Source organism: Tenrec ecaudatus, chromosome 3 (genome assembly GCF_050624435.1).
Source record: "Tenrec ecaudatus isolate mTenEca1 chromosome 3, mTenEca1.hap1, whole genome shotgun sequence".
Classification (NCBI taxonomy): domain Eukaryota; kingdom Metazoa; phylum Chordata; class Mammalia; order Afrosoricida; family Tenrecidae; genus Tenrec; species Tenrec ecaudatus.
This window is the reverse complement of record NC_134532.1, coordinates 65,292,956-65,313,682: the sequence shown is the minus strand read 5'-3', so window position 1 is coordinate 65,313,682 and position 20,727 is coordinate 65,292,956. Positions and strand designations below refer to the sequence as shown.

The 20,727-nt window shown below is 38.3% G+C and overlaps 1 protein-coding gene across 1 annotated transcript in view; it reads right to left on the bottom strand.

The window, feature by feature from the left end:
• Positions 1-20,727, bottom strand: part of IQCM (IQ motif containing M) — a 473,119-nt gene that overhangs the window by 317,564 nt on the left and 134,828 nt on the right. Inside the window, exon 9 of the mRNA XM_075543525.1 lies at positions 4,015-4,038. Within this exon, the coding sequence (XP_075399640.1) occupies positions 4,015-4,038 (24 nt within the window). The remainder of the gene's footprint in view (positions 1-4,014; positions 4,039-20,727) is intronic.

Sequence of the window (20,727 nt, the reverse complement as noted above, 5' to 3'; positions counted from 1 at the left end):
ATTAAATATGCCTGTCAAGAGACAAAGAGTGGTAGAGTGGATTTTAAAAATGATTCAATATGCTATCTACAGGAGACATATTTTCCTTACAAAATTGAAAATTATGCTTTAAAATGTACCAAATGTAAAAATATACAGGGGTGGCAATATTAATACTTATTAAAATGTACTTTAAGGCAAAAAACAACATAAGAGATAGGAAAGGGTATTATGCTGTGGCTAAAGGGTCAATCTATCAAGTTTATTTTATAAACAAAAATATTTATGTATCTAACAACAGAGCTCCAACAAACTATTACAGAAATGAAAATAGAAATAAACAACTAAACAGCAGTAGGAGGAGGATTTAAGAGATTGAGTTTGATATATGACAGAGCAACCAGGACAAATGCCCACAAATATCTGAAAAATCTAAACAATAATTGGATCTTAGACATACACAGAACACATGACTCAAACACATGACACAACAGCATATTACACATCCTTTTCCAGCACATATAAGATAATTGTGCAAAATAAATCATATGCTTGGACACTGTTAGTCTGGGTTGATTAGAGAAACAATTGCATAGACTCATATGTATAAGAGAGAACTTTATATCAAAGAGCAACTGTACATTAAGACAATATCCCAGTCCAATCCAGGTCAAGTCCCTAAAACTGATTAGGCAATATGTTGTTACTAGTTAGTCTATAAATTCCAGATCAAGCCCATGAGACCAATATAACCCTATATGTTGATACTAGTCCATAAATAATTGTGAATTACAGTCTCAAGAACTCACAGGGGCAGTTCTACTCTGTCCTATAGGGTCACTATGAGTCATTATTGATTCGATGGCAGTGCTTGTTTAGTTTGGGCTTTTCTTGGTCTGCTTTAGCAAACACTGTGACCTTTGCCAAGGACTAGTCCCTTCTGATAACATATACAAGATAATTAGGAAAAATGTTGCCATCCCTGCTCAGGAGTATCTGGATGTACATCTTCCATGAGAAATACGTTCCTTCTTCTGTCAGTCTATGAACTATTCAAGATGTCTCACTAAAAACTGTAATTCAAAGGCATTAGTTCATATACAGTGTGCCTTTTGTCACTGTTCAGTTATTGTATGCATATGAGGTGGCTGAAAATACCATTGTCTCTGCTCAGTGTACCTTATTTGCTCAAAGAGACATCATTTCTTTTTAGCCCTAAAAAGGGTCTTTTTGTAGCAGCGTGGTTCAATGCCATGCATTCTTTGATTAACTGATTGCTGCTACCTTGGGCGTTGATGGTGGATCCAAGCTAAACAAACATTGATCTTAGACAACTTCAATATTTTCTCCATTTATCTTAGTTTTGCTTATTGGTGAAATTGTGAGGATTTTTTGTTTCCTTATTGTTGACGTATAGCCCATACTCAAGTCTGTAATCTGATCCTTATCAGTATAAGCCACACGTCCTCTTCAATTTCAGCAAGCAGGGTTATAGAATCAGCACATTGTAGGTTGTGAGTGTTTTCTTCCAATCCATATGACCGTTTTCCTCATACAAGGCAGCATCACAGAAGAATACCTTTCCTGATTTTCAAGCCTTGTTTTGTTTGAATGGCTGCCCCTTGATCTTTGCACATACTGGTTTCTCCATGAGCACAATTAAGTATTCTGGAATTTGTGTTCTTCACAATGTTATACATAATTTATTATGATCCTTCATTATAGTTAGTTCTTTATCTTATTCTGCATCTCCAAATGGTTGAATGTTGACAATTGTTTTCTTATTTTATATAAATATACAAATGTATGACTGAAATTTCTATTAGTTGAAATTAAAATATAAAATTTTAAATTAAATTAAAATCAAAAATTCATTTCATTAATATGACCTTTGGTATATAAATATATATTTAACTTATACTTATGTTGGGATAAAAAGTAATATATATTTACATATCAAGGGATAAATTAAGAAATGAGATTCTGAATTTAGGGGCATTTTAATATGCTATATTCATATTAATGTTGAATTTGATATTAAGTGTACACAGAGGTTTATTTGTCTTTTAATATATTTTTTTCCTTATATTTAAGCTAGACTCCTGGGAAATTGATTTATTATAAAACAATTCAGCTATAAATTGGATAGTATTTAAATTTTGAGTGCATTTTTTAAATTTTACACTTATTTTAAATTAATTTTAATATGAAATTATTATAAATTTGGGGTGTTTTTATTGACATAAGATTTATATTCTATAGGGTAGCTCTGGAGTTGCACCACAGAATTAATAAATTATAACTAATGGTACAAACCTATTGTGTACTTTCATATACATGATATTAATCCAAGTTATATATCCTTGGGTCAAGATTCTACAAGGTATATATTTTAATACCTATTTTCATTAAGCAATTTGAGGTTTACAGATGTCATGTATTTTTACCTTAATCAGGTAGGGAGGAAGTGGCTGAAATTCAAATGAACATGCTTCTCTAGTCTTAGAATGTAGTATTGGGAATAAGGGAAACACAATTTTAATTCCTGAAAATATATTACCATAAATAGAAATATAATTTACTTTTAATTGGCACTTGATAATTTTATTTGTTCTCCATTTTTATTTCACTTAGAAAAGATGCATGGAGTTCTTTTTATAAAGAGTCACTGAGAATATATGGTTGTAGATTTAAAAGTGGCAATCAAATACAAAGACGCCAAAGTCAATCAGCCCAACCCTCAGATTACAACTCAACCATCACTGCTTATTTACAGGACATCTAATACATAGGGACTCAATAGATACTTGCTTACAAGATAGATAGTGTATATATACAAAATATACTCAAGATATCAGCATAAAGAAAATGATCAGATTAGTCTATTTACATGAAAGCTTTATTATTAAACTACCTGGGGCGTGTTCGCAGGACAATTTTCTTCTGTTAAGTTCTATTTTATTGTTTGAGAATGTTATTTTTCTGATCTCTTTGATTTGATACAATCACAATCTTCCATTTTCACAAACATTTGTATTCCTATCTCAGCACATAATGCTAACAACAACTCAGAATCTTTGCACTTTCAACATATGTCAACAGAAAACAAATATTCTGTACCAAGTGTCACTAATCATCAGAGGCTAAATTAAAAGGAGCAGTATGAGAATAATTCCATAAAAAGGTGTTTTGGTGATTCCTTCACCCCACTATCATGACCTCATTTCTACCTTCCAAATCAAATTAGACCAGAACATGCACACTGATACAGATAAGAGCCCAAAATACAGGGAATCCAGGCTAGATAAACCCCTCAGGGCCAACAAGGAGAGTAGAGAGACCAGGAGGATTAGCAGAGGGTGGGGAAGTAAGAGGGACTCCACCACAAAAATCAACCGAGAACCCTCTCCCAAGGGGACAAATAATGACAGAGTGGGTGAGAGACGATGGAGGACAATGTAAGACATGGAAAAAATAATCTATATCTTATCAAGGGTTTGTGAGGGAGGGCAAGTGCAGGGGGAGGGGCAAGAAATGGGGAGCTGATACCAGGGGCTCAAGTAGGAAGAGAATGCTTTGAAAATGATGATGGTGGCATTTGTGCAAATGTGCTTGACACATTGGAGGAATATATGGATTGTAATAAGAGATGTAAGAGCCCCCAATGAAAGTATTTTTTTTTTTAAGGAAGAAAATCCATAAACAAAATGAACCCAGCACAGGGGGGGTGGAAAGTGTTTCTCAACCTCCAATGTGCTCAAAGTCTCTACAGATTACCTTGAAAGAACAAACTCTTATTAAAAGCTCAGGGTCAGGCATGAGAGCCTGTTTGTCCAGCAAATGCCCAAATAAGCAGTGATGTTAGTGGCCCATGGCCACAAATATAGGAAAACGGAACTAAAAGATATCCACACACTCTTCAAAGTACCTAAACTCTATCTTACATTCAGAGCACTGAATATAAGAATTATATAATTTCTACCACCATCTCGACCTTCATAACTGACACCCTAAGCATTTGAGCTGCTATAAAACTGCTTTCACTAAATGTTGCTTTGACTTTATGAATAAAATAAAGATCGATATGTTGCTTTCATTACATTTTCTGAAATTATGTTTTGATTATATTTTTCATATTTATTTCACTGTACTTGCTTCAAATTCATTTATATGGCATGTTTTTCTGGTTTGAATCAAGCAGCTGATTATTATATTCCTTAAGCTCCTAAATATACCTAAATATATGTTCCCCTTAATAAAACATGCAAAGTATTCAATTACAAATTTTATATACTAACCTAACTCTTAATTTCATGCTTTATATTTTTCCATAAACTATAATGTCACTATGTTTTATGTTGCATATAGTTTTACAAAATACCAAAAACAGCCCATAAATAATGTAGAGAATCTTTTAGTTTTAATAACCTAAATTATTAATAACAACTAAATTCATGCTAAGACCTTTTCATACATGATTTTCTACTGCTGATTGGCTAGTTGTTTGCTTTTTACTTAGTACATTTTTGTTTTTATGGTAGAAGAAATGAAAATCCATCTGATAAAATTAATTTTTTTCAGAAGACAAATTCACAATATATATATAACCAATTAAAATGTACATAATTTATCTCAAGAAAATTAAGAATATGAACAAAAGCTTAACTACATATAAAATAGACAACATTGTTTAAAGTACTGCTCATTTTTCAAGAAAACACAAATGAGTAGTGTCTGTAATTGAAATACAAAGAAACAAAGGTGCGTAAAAACAGTCAGTTCCACAGGACAGAGTATAACTGTTTCCGGGTTTCCAGTGCGGGAGACTTTAAAGAAGCAGACTGCGGCATCTTTCTCCCACAGAGACGGACGTGGTGGGCTCCAACTCTTCACTCAGGACTAGCAGCCAAGTGTATTTTCCACTTGCCACCATGGTTCCTTTTATAAATAGAATAAAAAAGCCAAGCCATTGCATCAAGTCAATTCTGATTCATAGGGATCTATTTATATTTTGCAAGATCAGAAATTTTTATGGGAGTATACAGCCTCATCTTTCTCTTAAATAACAAAAATATAGATAAATAATATACATTATTCTCTATGAGAATGCATTCGGGATATATTTTGAAAGAAAAAAATAAGGTGAAAATATTATTGCTATCATAGCTATGGTTGGTTTTCTGCTACCTATTTGGCTTATTTATGATTTCTTAAAAATATATTTATTGCAAGTATACTTTAAAAAATATTTCAAAGCAGGGCAAATGTGAAAAAGCCTATGAAAGTCATGTAGTTGTGGTTGTTAGGTGCCGTTAAGTTGTTTCTGACTTAGAGCTAGCTCATATACAACAGAAATGAATGTCCTGCCCAGTCGTGTGCCATCCTCAGAACTTATGTCTGAGCCTTTTGCTGCAGCCACTGTGTCATTCTGTCTCTTTTCAGTTGCCTCTCCACTTTATCAGTGGTCAGAACTATGTGGTAAAAATAGAGGAAGAACAGAAGAAAATGCTTTAAGCAACTGAAAGCTGGAAGTTATATATGTTTAGGTCTAAGATAAAATTATAATCAGATTAAAGTCAATCACTGAAGACTCAGAATCCGAAATGAACTTTAGCATTTATATAATCACTAACCACACTACTAGCAATCTAATTATAATTAATAATAATCTACTAATAAAAAAACTGAATTATAGTGTTTGTTGCACATGATTAGGAGCTCTGGTAGGGCAGTGAGTAAGTGTCAGATTGCTAACAAACAGGTCAATCATACCAATCTCTCAGCAGTTCTTAAACAGGAAGAAATCCAGAAAAATAAGTGAAGTTTTGAGTTGCAGTCTTGCAAGTTTCTATGGGCAAAATAATGAATGGCGCAGGAAGCATCAGAAGACAAGAAAATATATCATCACTGTACCAAAAAGAACTAGTCACTTCAGGAGGTAACATAGAAGCAAGAACCCATGGTGCTAAAAGAAAAAGTCCAAGCTGCACTGAAGGCAATAGACAAAAACAAGGTTCCAAGAACTGATGAAATACAAATTGAAATATTTCAATGGGCTGATGGAACATTGGAAGCATGTCAGGAAATTTGGAAGAAAGCCACTTGGTTAAACGGAAGAGATCCACATTGGTTTTCATTACAAAACAGATGACCAAAAAGATGCTCAAATTATAGAATCATATCATTGATAGCACATGCAAGTAAATTTTTGCTGAAGATCATCCAACAATGGTTCCAGCAATATATTGACAGGGAACTGACCAATTCGAGAGAGGATGAGAAACAAGGGATATCATTGCTGATGTCAGATGGATCTTGGCTGAAAACAGAGAACACCAGCTAGATGATTACATGTGTTTTATTAACTATGTCAGGGCTTTTGACTGTGTGGACAATAAAAAGTTATAGATAACCTTGAGAAGAAGGGGAATTCCAAAACACATTATGTTCCTCACCAGAATTTGTCCATGGATCATGGTTTAAAATCAGGATAGGTGTTTGTCAGGATTGTATCTACACACCATACTTATTCAATCCATATGCAGAGCCAATCATTAAAGAAAGTGTGTTAAATGAAGAAGAATGTGGCATCAGAATTGGAGGAAGGCTTATTAACAAGCTGTGGTGTGCAGGTGACACCACCTTGCTTGCTGAGAGTGAAGAAGGCTTGCAACACTTGTTGATGAAGATCAATGAATGCAGCCTGCAGTGTGGTTTATGACTCAATGTAAAGAAAACCAAAATCCTCACAATGTGACCAGTAGGGAACATCATGATAAATGAGAAGCTATTGAAGTTGTCATGGATTTTGTCTTGCTTGGATCCACAGTCAATGCTCGTGGAAGCAGCAGTCAAGAGATGAACAGATTCATTGAATTAGGTAAATCTGCTGCAGAAGACCTCTTTCGAGTATTGGAAAGCAAGGCTGTTATTGTGAGGACTGAGGTGCACTTGTCCTAAGCCACGGTATTTTCAATTGTCTAATATGCACGTGAAAGCTGAACACTGACTAAAGAAGATCAAAGGAGACCAAATCTAAAATTGTAGTGCCAGAGAAGAATAGTGAACCTACCATGGACCAATAAAAGGACAAACAGATCTTTCTTGGAAGAAGTCGGGCAAGAATTCTCCATAGGAGTAAGGATGGCAAGACTTTGTCTTCCATGCTTTTGACATGTTGTCAGGACAGACCAGTCTCTAAAGAAGGACATCATGTTTGGTACAGTAGAAGGGCAGCGTAAAAGAGGAAGGCCCTAAGCAAGATGGGTTGACAGCAGTGGCAACCATGGGCTCGCACACAGGACTGGCTGTGAGGATGGGGCAGGACGAGGCCGTGTTTCACTCTGTTTTACGTAGACTGGCTGTGAATCAGACCAACTTGATGGCACAGAGCAAAACAATTGCTCATAGGAAGAAACGTGTGGCAGGCTGCTTCTTTTACAGATAAGAGCCCACAACACAGGGGATCCAGGCTAGATAAACTCCTCAGCGCCAACAAGGAGAGTAGAGACCCCAGGAGGATTAAGGGAGGGTGGCAGGAGAAAGGGGGGATCTATCACAAGGATCAACTGGAACCCCCTCCCAGGGACCTGAGTAACGGAAAAGTGGGTAAGGAGCAATGGAGGATGTAAGGTATGGAAAAAATAATCTGTAACTTATCAAGGGTTTGTGAGGGAGGGAGGGTGGGGGAAGGAGGGGAAAGAAATGGGGAGTGGATATCAGGAGTTTAAGTGGGAAGAGAATGCTTTGAAAATGATGATGAAAGCATATGTGCAAACATGCATGACACATTGGAGGAATGTATGGATTGTGATAATAGATATAAGAGCCCCCAATAAATGTATTTTAAAAATGTTTTTAATAAAAGATTACAGCCTTCAAATCTTAGAGGTAACTTCAACTGTGCCCCATAAGGCTGCTCTCAGTCAGAATCTATGCGATAGCTGTAGGTTTCTCTTTTTGGTTTTAGCACCAGATTACTAGCAATCAGCTGTCACTCTTTGTGGCCAATTCTTTGTCAGATATGAGTCATGCTCTCAGGTTTGGGATTCTGGGATCCACACAGTCTTTCTGACAAGCCTAATGACATCCGTCTGTCATACAGTGGTGCCTTGTGTGCTGTTCTGATGCTGGAAACTATACCACCAGTATTTAAAATACTAGCAGGGTCATCCATGGTGAACAAGTTTCAACAGAACTTCCAGACAAGTAACAGACCAGATAGCTTACTTCTGAAAAAGTAGCCATGGAAAAGTAGCCATGCCATCTTACAAATGGCACCATAACATTGTCTGGTATGATGCTTAAAGTGAGTCCATCAAATTAAGACATTCTCTTTTTGGTTAAACATTTTAAAAGGGGCTCATACGACTCTTATCACAATCCATACATACATCAATTGTGTAAAGCGCATCTGTACATTCTTTGCCCTAATCATTTTCAAAGCATTTGCTCTCCACTTTAGCTGTTTGCATCAGGTCCTTTTTTTCCCCTCCCTCCCTGCTCTCCCCTCCCTCATAACCCCTTGATAATTTATAAATTATTATTTTGTCATATCTTGCCCTGTCTGACATCTCCCTTCACTGCCTTTTATGTTGTCCGTCCCCCAGGGAGGAAGTCACATGTAGATCCTTGTAATCGGTTCCCTCTTTCCAACCCACTCTCCCTCTATCCTCCCAGTATCGCCACTCACACCCCTGGTCCTGAAGGTATCATCCACCCTGGATTCCCTGTGCCTCCAGTTCCTATCTACACCAGTGTACATCCTCTGCTCGATCCAGACTTGCAAGGTAGAATGGATCATGATAGTTGGGGGGGTGAAGGGGGACGGGTAGAAAGAGAAAGTCTTTAGGAACTGGAGGAAAGCTGTATTCTTCATCAGTGCTACATCGCACCCTGACTGACTCATCTCCTCCCCTAGACCCCTCTGCAAGGGTATCCCAGTGGCCGACAAATGGGCTTTGGGTCTCCACTCTGCACTTCCCCCTTCATTCACTATGGTAAGATTTTTTTGTTCTGATGATGCCTCATACCTGATCCCTTCGACACCTCGTGATTGCACAGGCTGGTGTGCTTCTTCCATGTGGGCTTTGTTGCTTCTCGGCTAGATGGCCGCTTGTTTATCTTCAAGCCTTTAAGACCTAAGAAGCTATTTCTTTGGATAGCCAGGCACCATCAGCTTTCTTCGCCACATTTGCTTATGCACTCGTTTGTCTTCGGCGATCCAATGATATAATTTTTTGCTCTTTGATGCCTGATAACTTATCCCTTCGGAACCACGTGATCACACAGGCTGGTGTATTCTTCCATGTGGGCTTTGTTGCTTCTGAGCTAGATGGCCGCTTGTTTGCCTTTAAGCCTTCAAGACCCCAGAAGCTATATCTTTTGATAGCCGGGCAGCTTCAGTTTTCTTTGTCACATTTGCTTTTGCACTCACTTGTTCTCAGTGATCATATCATGGAGCTGAGCAAACAATGATATGATTTTTTGTTCTTTGATGCCTGATAACTGATACCTTCAGCACCTCGTGATTGCACAGGCTGGTGTGCTTCTTCCGTGTGGGCTTTGTTGCTGCTGAGCTAGACAGCCACTTGTTTAGCTTCAAGCCTTTAAGACGCCAGGTGCTATATCTTTTGATAGCTGGGCACCATCAGCTTTCTTCACCACATTTGCTTGTTCACCCACTTTGTCTTCAGCAGTTGTGTCGGGAAGGTGAACATCATAGAATGCCAATTTAATAGAAGAAAGTATTCTTGCATTGAGGGAGTACTTGAGTGGAGGCCCAATGTCCTTTCGCCACCTTAATACTAAACCTACAAATATAAGCACATAGATCTATTTCTCCAACCTCATATTCTCAAAATACATCTCAGAAAGAGTTGTTATTTCAAAGTAGAGTTGACCATAAAGGCATAAATCAAGTAAAATTCATGGAACCTTCATTTGCTGATGGGACACGACTAAAAATGGAAAGAAACAGCTGCAAGCTGCAAGCATCCATTAATAATTGAAATGTGAAATGTATGAATTATAGGAAAATTGGAAGTCAAAAAATTGAAATGCATAAATAAGGAGAAATGGACCTGTATTGACTGTTTTAAGTCAGGCAGTCATATGGTCTGCTATGCTTTGAACCACAAATTTAAGTGGAATGGAGTACATTAGTCACAAATATCAATCTTGACATACAGTGCTGTTCTGATAGGATATCTATACTCCTAAAGGGTAGTCCAATGAATACAATTATTATTCAAAATTATGCATGAACAAATAAAGCTCCTAAAAGCACAAACTCACTGCCATGAAGTCAAATCCAACTCATCTCAACCCTGGAGGACAAGGTAGAACTGTCCCTGTGACGTTCAGAAATTGTAACTCCTTGCAGGAGTGTAGAAAACCTCTTTCTCCAACAGAGTGGCTGGTAGTTTCTGTATGGCCAGATCAATGCCAGGCCAGCATCTAGCAGCAAGTGACCTTGAATCTCCCACACACACCTCTGGAGCTGACCAGAGCTGGCTGTGGAACCTGTCAGCAGCTTTGCAAGTTTTTTTCTTTCTTTTACTCACGGCCCATTTTGTTCACGCCCTGTTTTGTGCACGGCCCCTTTGGCTCAGTGCTTGCTTTGCTCTCAACCCTCCACTCTGCACCCAGCACCAGCAGGGCCTGTTTGGCTCAGTGCCTTCTTTGATCTCACCCACCGCTCTGCACCCGGCACGAATACACCCGGAACCAGGAAGACACCTTACATTCCAGAAACCCGGACATACCTGTCCATATATAAGCATCACTCCTGTAGCCTGCAGTGTGACTCCTCTGCCTAGACACTATGGATCGTGGGACTTCACCCAGGCTGGGTTTTTCTCCCCGATAAAGCCTGTTTGCTCTAATTCGACTTTTTGGTCTCTGGCACCTTGCGACTACCTTACAGTTTCCAACTGATGACTTTGTGATTAGCAGCCCAACCATTACTCCACCAGAACTTCTCAGAGATTTGAACTTATACAGTCTGAGTTCAAGTGGAGTTCAAGCCGCACTGAAGGCAATAGCCCAAAACAAGTTTCCAGAATTAATGGAATACCAATTGGAATTACCAAATTGCAGTAGAATAGAATACTACGTTTCAGCAATGTTCCTGCTAATGGTTCATCTTCCCTAGCAGCTGCAGGAGTCAGCTACATGGATCAGGAGAAGCTGCTAGTTCAACATCTGAACCACAGTTTGAACCAGACTGGACAAAAATGAGATTATGTTATAAGAAAGGGTTTATAAAATTAGATTATGTTATAAGAAAGAGATTATGTTATAAGAGTTTTTTAATGTATGTGAAAAATATTAAATAAATCCTGACAAAAAAATAATAAAACTCTTATTTAAAATATTTCCATGTTCTTAATTAGCATCCTCACTTGTAATATTCCTTGCTTTTATCTCAGCAGCATCAGCTTTGTGATCTATCCTTAACATATATTCATTGTAGGAATAGAATCTCATTATTGTACATATAGTCTAATTGGCTAATAGTTGTTATGTTTGATAAATTAGAAACGGGATTTCTGAGATTCACCTTTGTAAAACACCTTTCCACTTCTCTTAACTTACAGTAATTGCTCTAATAATATTTTTAGCTCATTGAACACTTACTGGAATTGCATAATTCAGCCATAATATTCTCATGGGAATTTAGGGCAACACAAAGCTGAAGTGAATGACAGTGTGTCACCCTTTGGTTGATTGGCACTGATTCGCTTCACCTTACATGCTCATTTACTGAAGTAACAAACACCAGAGAGTTAAAATGTGGTATTTCATCAAAAGTATAAAGTTTTATGAAATAAACACATAAATATTCCCAGCAGAGTTCCATCTATTTTTTTATACCTATGGATTTAATGAACATTACTACTGGCAGTTAGAATATGTTGTCTTGCAGATGAACATTAAAAATGCATAAGGAATGGAAATTTATGATTTTAACATTAGGCTGCCTGCCACCAAACTTAGACTGATTACAAACTCCATTTTAACGATCAGTTTGCCTCACTCATTAAAAATTAGGTATTGGTGCTGCCCACCTGGTGAGAACCAGCTTTATCCCAGCACACTGTTAGGATTCTTTTCATTTCATTTGGATGTATGGTGATTCCAATCGTTTAATCTCTAATACTATACATTTGCCACTTCTCTTTCTTTTATTTCGATAAGTTCCTCAGTCATTTGTCGGGAGCCATGAGGCCCGGCCATAACCTTGCCTGTCCAGAGCCATGAGGCCCAGTCATTGTCTTGATCTTTATTGCCTGAGCTCTGTAACTTTCCACAGGAACTGTTTTTTTTCTGCGGTCATTGTTCTCAGGGAAACACCTGTGGCTTGCTTCCCCCATTTACTGTTCTCAAGGAAACACCTGCAGCTTGTTTCCCTTTCCCTGGCCTATATAAGCTGTAGCCTTTTACTCAATAAACGAGATTGATCAGGCTATTGTCTTGTTTCCATTTCTCGTGTCTCTTGTCCCCCCAATTCCCATTCCCTCCTCCAGAGTCCGTGTTGAAGTTCTCATGGGTCGGGACATCTGGCGCCCAATGTGTGGCCAGGATAAGAGGGATACCGTGAGGAAGAAAGCGCCAAAGGAGGCCAGCGAGTAAAAGTGAAAGAAAAATCCTTCGGCTGCTGCGGGAACCTGCCATGCCGAGACTGAAGGTGAGTAAAAGCGCCTAAAAATGGGACAAGAATTTAGCCAGCATCAGATTTATGTTAAACAATTGAAAGAGGCTTTAAAGACAGGAGGAGTAAAGGTAAAAGTTGTGATTTATTTGAATTTTTTGACTTTATAAAAGATACTTATCCTTGGTTACCGCAGGAAGGGACGATTGATATAAAACGATGGAAAAGAGTTGGTAATGCTTTGGAGGTTTATTATAAGGTTTTAGGGCCGGAAAAAAAAATCCTATTACAGCTTTTTCTTATTGGAATTTAATTAAAGATTTGATAACTAGAAAGGAGAGTTGTCCGCAAATAACGGTGGCCATCACCCAGACGGAAGAAATACTAAAAGTCAGTTCTAAAACAGATATCAGAGAGTCTCCACCAGAGGAGGATATTGACATCATTTCCCTAGAAAGTGATGAAGAGGGGGCCAAAGGTCCTCCTATAATAGAGGAACTTAAAGAAAAAATTAGTCAGCTTAAATAACAGATAAAACTAGAAGAGTTATATCAGTCTTTGATTACCAGGCTGCAGACATTAAGATCAGGGAGTCAAAGGGTGTCAGAACCAGAAAAAGGGATGGAAATGGCCCACCCACTTCAACAGCCTAGGCAACAGCTCCCTACAAAGAAAATGCCTGTAGAACGAGAGAAGGGGATTTCTCTCCTTTACATGCTTTCCCAGTTACCGAGACCATAGATGAGCAGGGGGAGCCTGTCCGAAAGTATGTTGGGCTCTAATTCGCCCTCATAAAAGAATGAAAAAAGGCTGTTTCTCAATATGGGGCTACTTCTCCATACAGCTTAGCCCTTTTAGATTCTTTGGCTGACCGGGCTTTTACCCTATCTCTTACCACTTTGGGGCCCCTTGGTTAGCCTATTACTCTTGCTCTCACTGAGACCTGTGGTGGTTACCAAGCTCATGGCATTGATCAAGCAACAGATTGAGGCCATCCAGGCAAAGCCTATACAGGTCCATTATCACCGCCTTGAGATATGCGAACAGGGTGGCTCATACGAGTAGTTATGATAAGACCCCCTGCCCTTGTGTGCTGAACTGGACAGTCAATGACGGGTAAGATCGGCACAAGACATACCAACCTAAGACAGACATTGGTTTGCTCTTATTTTATGAAAGCATTCCATTGATCAATGACGGGTAAGGATGACTCTTGATGCCTGACAACCTAAGACAGACGCAGTTCCCGAAGGGATCTCTCTTGGCTTTACAAAATAAAAAAGGGGGACCTGTCGGGAGCCATGAGGCCCGGCCATAACCTTGCCTGTCCAGAGCCATGAGGCTCGGCCATTGTCTTGTTCTTTATTGCCTGAGCTCTGTAACTTTCCACAGGAACTGATTTTTCTGCAGTCCTTGTTCTCAGGGAAACACCTGCGGCTTGCTTCCCCCGTTTATTGTTCTCAAGGAAACACCTGCAGCGTGTTTCCCTTTCCCTGGTCTATATAAGCTGCAGCCTTTTACTCAATAAACGAGATTGATCAGGCTATTGTCTTGTCTCCATTTCTCGTGTCTCTTGTCCCCCCAATTCCCACTCCCTCCTCCAGGGTCCACGTTGAAGTTCCCGCGGGTTGGGACATCGGTTTGTCATTTTTGTTAAGCCTTTCAAAAAAGAAATTTTTATCTTGATGATATTTCTATTTATTTTTCTCTTTTCTGATTCATTATTTCTGTTTTAATATTCATGGTTTCTTTTCTCCTAATTGTTGAATGCTTATTTTGTTGCTCTTGGTCTAGGTTTTGAAAAATCTATGCTAAAAGTTGAATTTGGTTTTATTCTTTTTTCTCACTTGCTTTGATTACTATAACTTGCCCTACCATAAATAACTGCTTTTGCTACTGTAACAGAGTTGGGTTTGTTGTGTTTTTGTTAGCATTGGTTTTAAGGAATTTTTTCCTCCCAAATTTTATCTACTCTCCATCATTTTTTAAGTAGTAATTTGTTTGGTCTCCTTGAATTTCTTTCTTTCTCTCCATGGTTCTATTGCTAGTGCTAGTTTTATAGTGAAAGGCTCTCAGAAAATGGGCTGCAATAGCTTGTATTTTTTTAATATTCATTAAGGCTTGCTGAGTGCCCTAACGTGGTTTATTCTAGGGAATATTCTAGTTTCACTGAAAAAGAGTGTATGCTGTATTCTTATTGGCCTATAAGTCTAGGAAATCAAGTTAGTTGATTATATCTTTTAGTCATTCTGTGTATTTATTTAGTTTCTTTGCAGATTATCTGTCTTTTTTCAAGGATGACATATTGAACTCTCCTACTATTGTTGCTACTTTTTCTATTTATCTCTTCATCCCTGTAAGGGTTTGGTTAGCATATTTTGAGGGTCTTTCATTGAGTGCATATATGTTTACTATTCATATGTCCTCTTGTTCTGTTATTTCCTTAATCATATGTAGAGTGATTTTTGTCTCATAATGTTTTTATCTTGAAGCATTTTAGCATAAGTTATCATTTCTACTCCTTATTTTTAATTGTCAATATGTTAATTTTTCTCCATCCTCTGATTTTTAGTCTAATTTTGTCTTTGTCTAAATCATGCCCCCTTTATGCAGCATATTGATGGGTGTTGTTTTCTAATTCAGTTGCTACCTTTTATCTCTTGTTTGGTGCATTTAATTAACTTTCAATGTCCTCATTTATGTGCGGTGGGTGTGTATCATTTTGTAATGTCTTTTTGTTTGTTTGTTTTTATGTTGTGGTTATATTTGCTTTTTGTACTTCTTGCATTTCTGTAATGTGCTGATTTCAAGGTAGTGTTGTCTAGGGTGCTTTCGGGTTTGTTGATTGTTGATTCTCTGTCCAACGTGGTCCCTTTAGTATACGGTGTAATGCAAGTCTCATTTCATAAATTCCTTTAGCTAATCCATATCTGGAAATATCCCTATTTCTTCATATTTGAGGGAAAGTTTTAATTGATATAAGAATCTTGGTTGGCTGGCACCAAGGAAGTCAACTCCCTGGCCTGTTTGCTGGTGCCGCGAGAGACCCTAAACAGTGTGACTTTTTGGCATCTGACTCAGAAAGCACTGAGCACCTCACCCGTGGGTAACTTCTTTTCCCCCCTCGTTTTTGCTCAGCCTTTAGAAGGTAGGGACTATACTTCACTTCACTTTAGAGCCATTTTTCATGCTCTGGATGCCATTCTTTCCTGCTCATCAGTTTTCTCTTAGATTTTTAAAGGGGGTAGTACTGTGTGACTTCAGTTTTGACATCATTCCCTGGAATTTCTTTTGGATTCTTAGGCAATTTGTACGCTAGGCAAACAGTCAGAGAAACTGAACTACATGAACAATGTAGCTTCAGGATTGAAGGAAGGATAGTTGACAAGCTAGGATATGCAGATATCATGACCTTGCTTGCTGAGAGCAATGTGGACTTGAAGCAGATACTGATAAAGATCAAACACCATAGCCTTTCTTATGGGTTACAAGTCAATATAAAGAAAACAAAAATCTCACAATTTGACTAATGGAAACAACATAATAAATGGACAAAATATTGAAGTTGTCATTCTATTATAGATTCTCAATCAACACCCCTGAAAGCTAGCTTTTGTTGTTGCCAGGTACCATTGCATCAGGCACCTAACAACAGTTAGCTGACTGTTATAAGCTAGCTGTACAGTCTGAAAAGGAATTTTCTAATGAGATCATTGTAATAGGTAAGAAAATAGGAAAACAGAAATAAGAAAGAAAACTTCCAGGTAAAATGAGAATAGTACTGATTTTTGATAAGGGAAAGGTAATGAAGTTGGTGTGGTTTTAAAAAGATTAAAATTTACTGTTCTGTTTTATTAATATAGAAATTATTGTAGCAAAATTTGTGTAATATCTTTAGAACAGAATTTTTCCAACTTCCTAATCATATTGTCATTGCTGTGTTGGTATCGGGGCTGACTCTTTTTCTTTCTTTTTTAACTATTCCTTGTGTATTGGGTAAAGACCTATGGAGCAGATCATCAGTTTTACATTCATCCACTCTTACACATTTTTTTTCATATAACTCATTACAAAATTTTCAATGTAAGATTGTGCATCCAACTTACATTTTGAGTTTTCATTTATCTTTTATGACCCTTTTGAACTCTGTCCTTCAGTAAACTCTGCCCCATTTATCTTATTTGGTTTATTAGTCTAAGGTGTGCATACCTCCTCACTGTTTTGTTTCCTTTTATTGTTTAGATCAGTGGTTCTCAACCTGTGGGTCGTGACCCCTTTGGGGGGTCAAAAGACCCTTTCAGAGGGGTCACCTGATTCATAACAGTAGCAAAATTACAGTGATGGAGTAGCAATGAAAATAATTTTATGGTTGGGGGTCACTACAACAGGAGGAACTGTATGAAAGGGTCTCAGCATTAGGAAGGATGAGAACCACAGGTTTAGCTGAAATTTGAATCATGGAGTCATTTGCAGACCTGAGGGCCTATGAAGGACCTTGTTTCAATCTGGCCAGCAAGGCTGATTTTATTCAGGATTTTTCATTTGAGTCCACATTCTCATTCCACTCCACCCAGGACCTTTTAATGTGATCCTTTTTAGAGAAGTTGCTTACGGTAGCTGGGCATCATCTAATTCTGCTGGTCTCAGGGTCATGGAGACTGATGGTCTTGTGGTCCTTGATACCAACTGTTTCAATGTGTTTTAGATTTCCATCACTCTTCTTTTCTCCTGATAGAGATAGATAACTGTATCTTATCTTAGATGGTCTGCTCACAAGCTTTTAAGGAAAGGGTGGGGAATATTTTTCTGCCAGAGCCATTTGGATATTTATAATTCATGAATCATATTGGTGAAACATTTAATTAACTCACCCCTAATGCCATGGCTTGGTAAAGAAGAGGCACAGTGAAAAAGAGGAAGGCCATAGGCAAGAAGAATTGACACAGTGGCTGCAATAATGAGCTTGAACTCATAAAAAGATTGTGAGGGTGGTGCAGGACTAAGTGTTCCTCTCTGTTGTACACAGGATTGCAATGGACTCAATACCATTTAACAACAGCAATGTGATAGTTAGAACTGCTTTGCTTTGGTGAGACCTGTGATCCTAGCTGGTTATTGATAATTCTGTAGGTCTTATATGGCCTATGGGCCAGATATTCCCCACTCCTCTTTTAAGTCTTCAATTACTACTCACCAAAGCAAGGCATGGAGGCTTTCTTTGTAGGCTATTTTATACCTACTGAATTTGGTGTCCCCTGACCCAGTGACTCATTCCTTCAAGGTGTCTGATTGTATCTAAGAAGTGTTCATAAACTTTGCCTCTGTAAGTTCTACCTCATTTATCAATATATTTTCAGCATAGGTACATGTATATAGATACTCTTTCAAATCTAAGTATATTTCTGAGTATTTTCCCACTATCCCTACAACACTCTTTCAGCATGTGTGTCTATTCATGCATCTACTCACCACATACCCAAACCACACACACTGCCATTGAATCCATTCTGACTCTTGATGACCCTGAAGGACACCTGTGGGAGAATCATTGCAACTTTGTGTATTTAACGGTATTTAGCTCTGTTACCATTACATTCCTCTCAGCGCTTCCCCTGCCTCCATCGTTTCTTTTGCTTTTCTGTGGGGAAGACATTTCAAACTATGTTACTATGTTCTAGATTTCTACTTTGTGAGAGAGCTATGTATCCAACCAACTGTAAGAGACCAATCCTCCCTATCCATTCCAAAGAAAAGACTGGAAATAATGGCAAGAGAATTTGGAAATCAACAAATAATATCATTAAGATCACAAGTAATTCATGAGGGAACCGGGAGCTGGGAAGGAGCGGGGGAAATGAGCTGATGCCAGGGGGTTAGGTGGAGAGAAAATGTTTTTGTTTTTTTTAAAACGTTTTATTAGGGGCTCATACAACTCTTAGCATCATACATACATACATACATTGTGTAAAGCACATCTGTACATTCATTGCCCTCATCACTGAGAGCAAATATTTTGAGAATGATGAGGGCAATGAATGTACAAATGTTCTTTACATAACGGATGTATGTATGGATTGTGATAAGAGTTGCATAATCCCCTGATAAAACAATTTTTAAAAATAATTTTTTAAAAGATCACAAGCAAGTAAAATTTTACTGATGATAACTCAAACAATTACAGCAGTATATCAATTGTGAATTTTGAAAATGTGAGTCAGATTCAGAAGAAGATGTAGAACAATAGATACTATTGCTGCTATTCTATGGCTACTGGCTGGAATCAGAGATAACGGCATGTGTGCTTATATCAGCTTGATTGTATCACAGAAAGAGATTGAAGCAGTTGGAATGACCTGACTACAATAAAGGGGAAAAAAGCTGTGTGAGGAAGATATACTTTGGACCTGGGATCCCTGCTCTAAAGCTTTCAGAACCAGGGAAAGATTGATCCCAAGATACATGGGGATTTACAAGGAACATTGGGTCCACAGATGTTAAATGGAGTCAGGGACGTTTCCTCAAAGCCAACACAGAAGAAATCCTACCCCTAGACTAATACTAGAATTCAATTAAGTCTTCCAGTATGTTAGTCTGGCTGAACTAGGGAAGCAAATTGGCAGAAACTCCTGTATTTATAAGATAGTTTTCAATAAAGGGTAAGTGTACATTCAGAAAGCATCCCAACCCTGTGCTGTCCAAGTCCATAAGTCCAACATGAGCCCATATGTCCGACATCAATCTACAGAGTCCTCTTCAATCTCACAAAACGCACGCTGACTGCAGGAGTATAGCCGAATCTGAGTGTGTAAGCATCTCAGCGCTGCCAGGGGTCTCCATACAGCTGTTCCAGCACCTTGGGCTGCATCAGGATAGGGCCATGTGGCTTCTCCTCAGGGATGTCTCACAGGAAGTGAGCCTTAACAGATGAAGCAGGGAACTGGCTAAGGCAGCTGCACCCTGGTCCGACCATCAGAAAGCAAGAGACCCGAGATCCAGAAAGGTGAGGCTCACTGAGCCATTAACCCTCCGCCCTTCAATTAATCCCACATGCGTTTATTGACCAGGTTGGCACAATAAACTTTAACTATCTCATCCAGCCTCCTAAATTATGAGAAAATTATTTTGTTAAAGGCATCCACTAGGGGAATTTTTGTCACTGAAGCATTAGCTAACAAAGACAACAATTAATAATTTATATCAAACAAGTTTTAAAAAATATGTCTGTCTTTATCATCCTCATCCTCTTTTTGCCTACTACTAGTACTACAACTATAGGTCTATAATTCCTTATCTGGGATAGTAATATACAAAAGAAATGAAAACAAACATAGCACTGTGGTAGTTATAAAATTGTTTGTCAATTTGAGGATTAAGAGTGTAGGCATGAAGTCTAGCCTGTCAATCAGATTATAGCCAATGAGGCCTCTGTGTGGGCATGGCCTTCTAAGAATTCTGGGAAATCTGGTTTTCTTCCTTGGAGGCAGGAGAGACTCTCTATTCACTTCCTGGGAGACATTGCAGCTGACGAGACACATGGAACTACACTAGTGCCTTGACCTGGAGAAGTACATGGACCTACCCTCATGTAAACAGATCTCTAAAGCCAGAGAAGCCATGTTGAGACCCCTGCCAGCCCAGAGATGCTTACAACACCACTGGATCCAAAGATTTTCTACCCACTGGTCTGTGATTGTCTTGCATTCAGTGTCATTGCATGTGTTTCGTGAGTCGGAAGAGGACTTAATAGATTGGTATCAGACATATGGACTAAAATCAGACTTATGGGCTTGGACTGGACTGGGTTGGGATGCTTTCTTGGTGTATAACTACTCTTTATATAAAAGTCTCTCATACACATATGAGTGTCTATGAATTTGTTTCTCAAGTGTACCCAGACTAACACAAGCACATATGCAGGTAAACCTTAATTCACTTGTGATTGCAAAATTGCATCTTAACCAATGAACAGTCAACACGGTGGCCTCGTTCTCCCATTAAATGAGAACACTGATGCTTCACTGCTAAATATTTTTTATTACAAGTTGCTACTAATGTCCTACTTATTTTCTTGCCTTACTAAAATTTAGAAAACC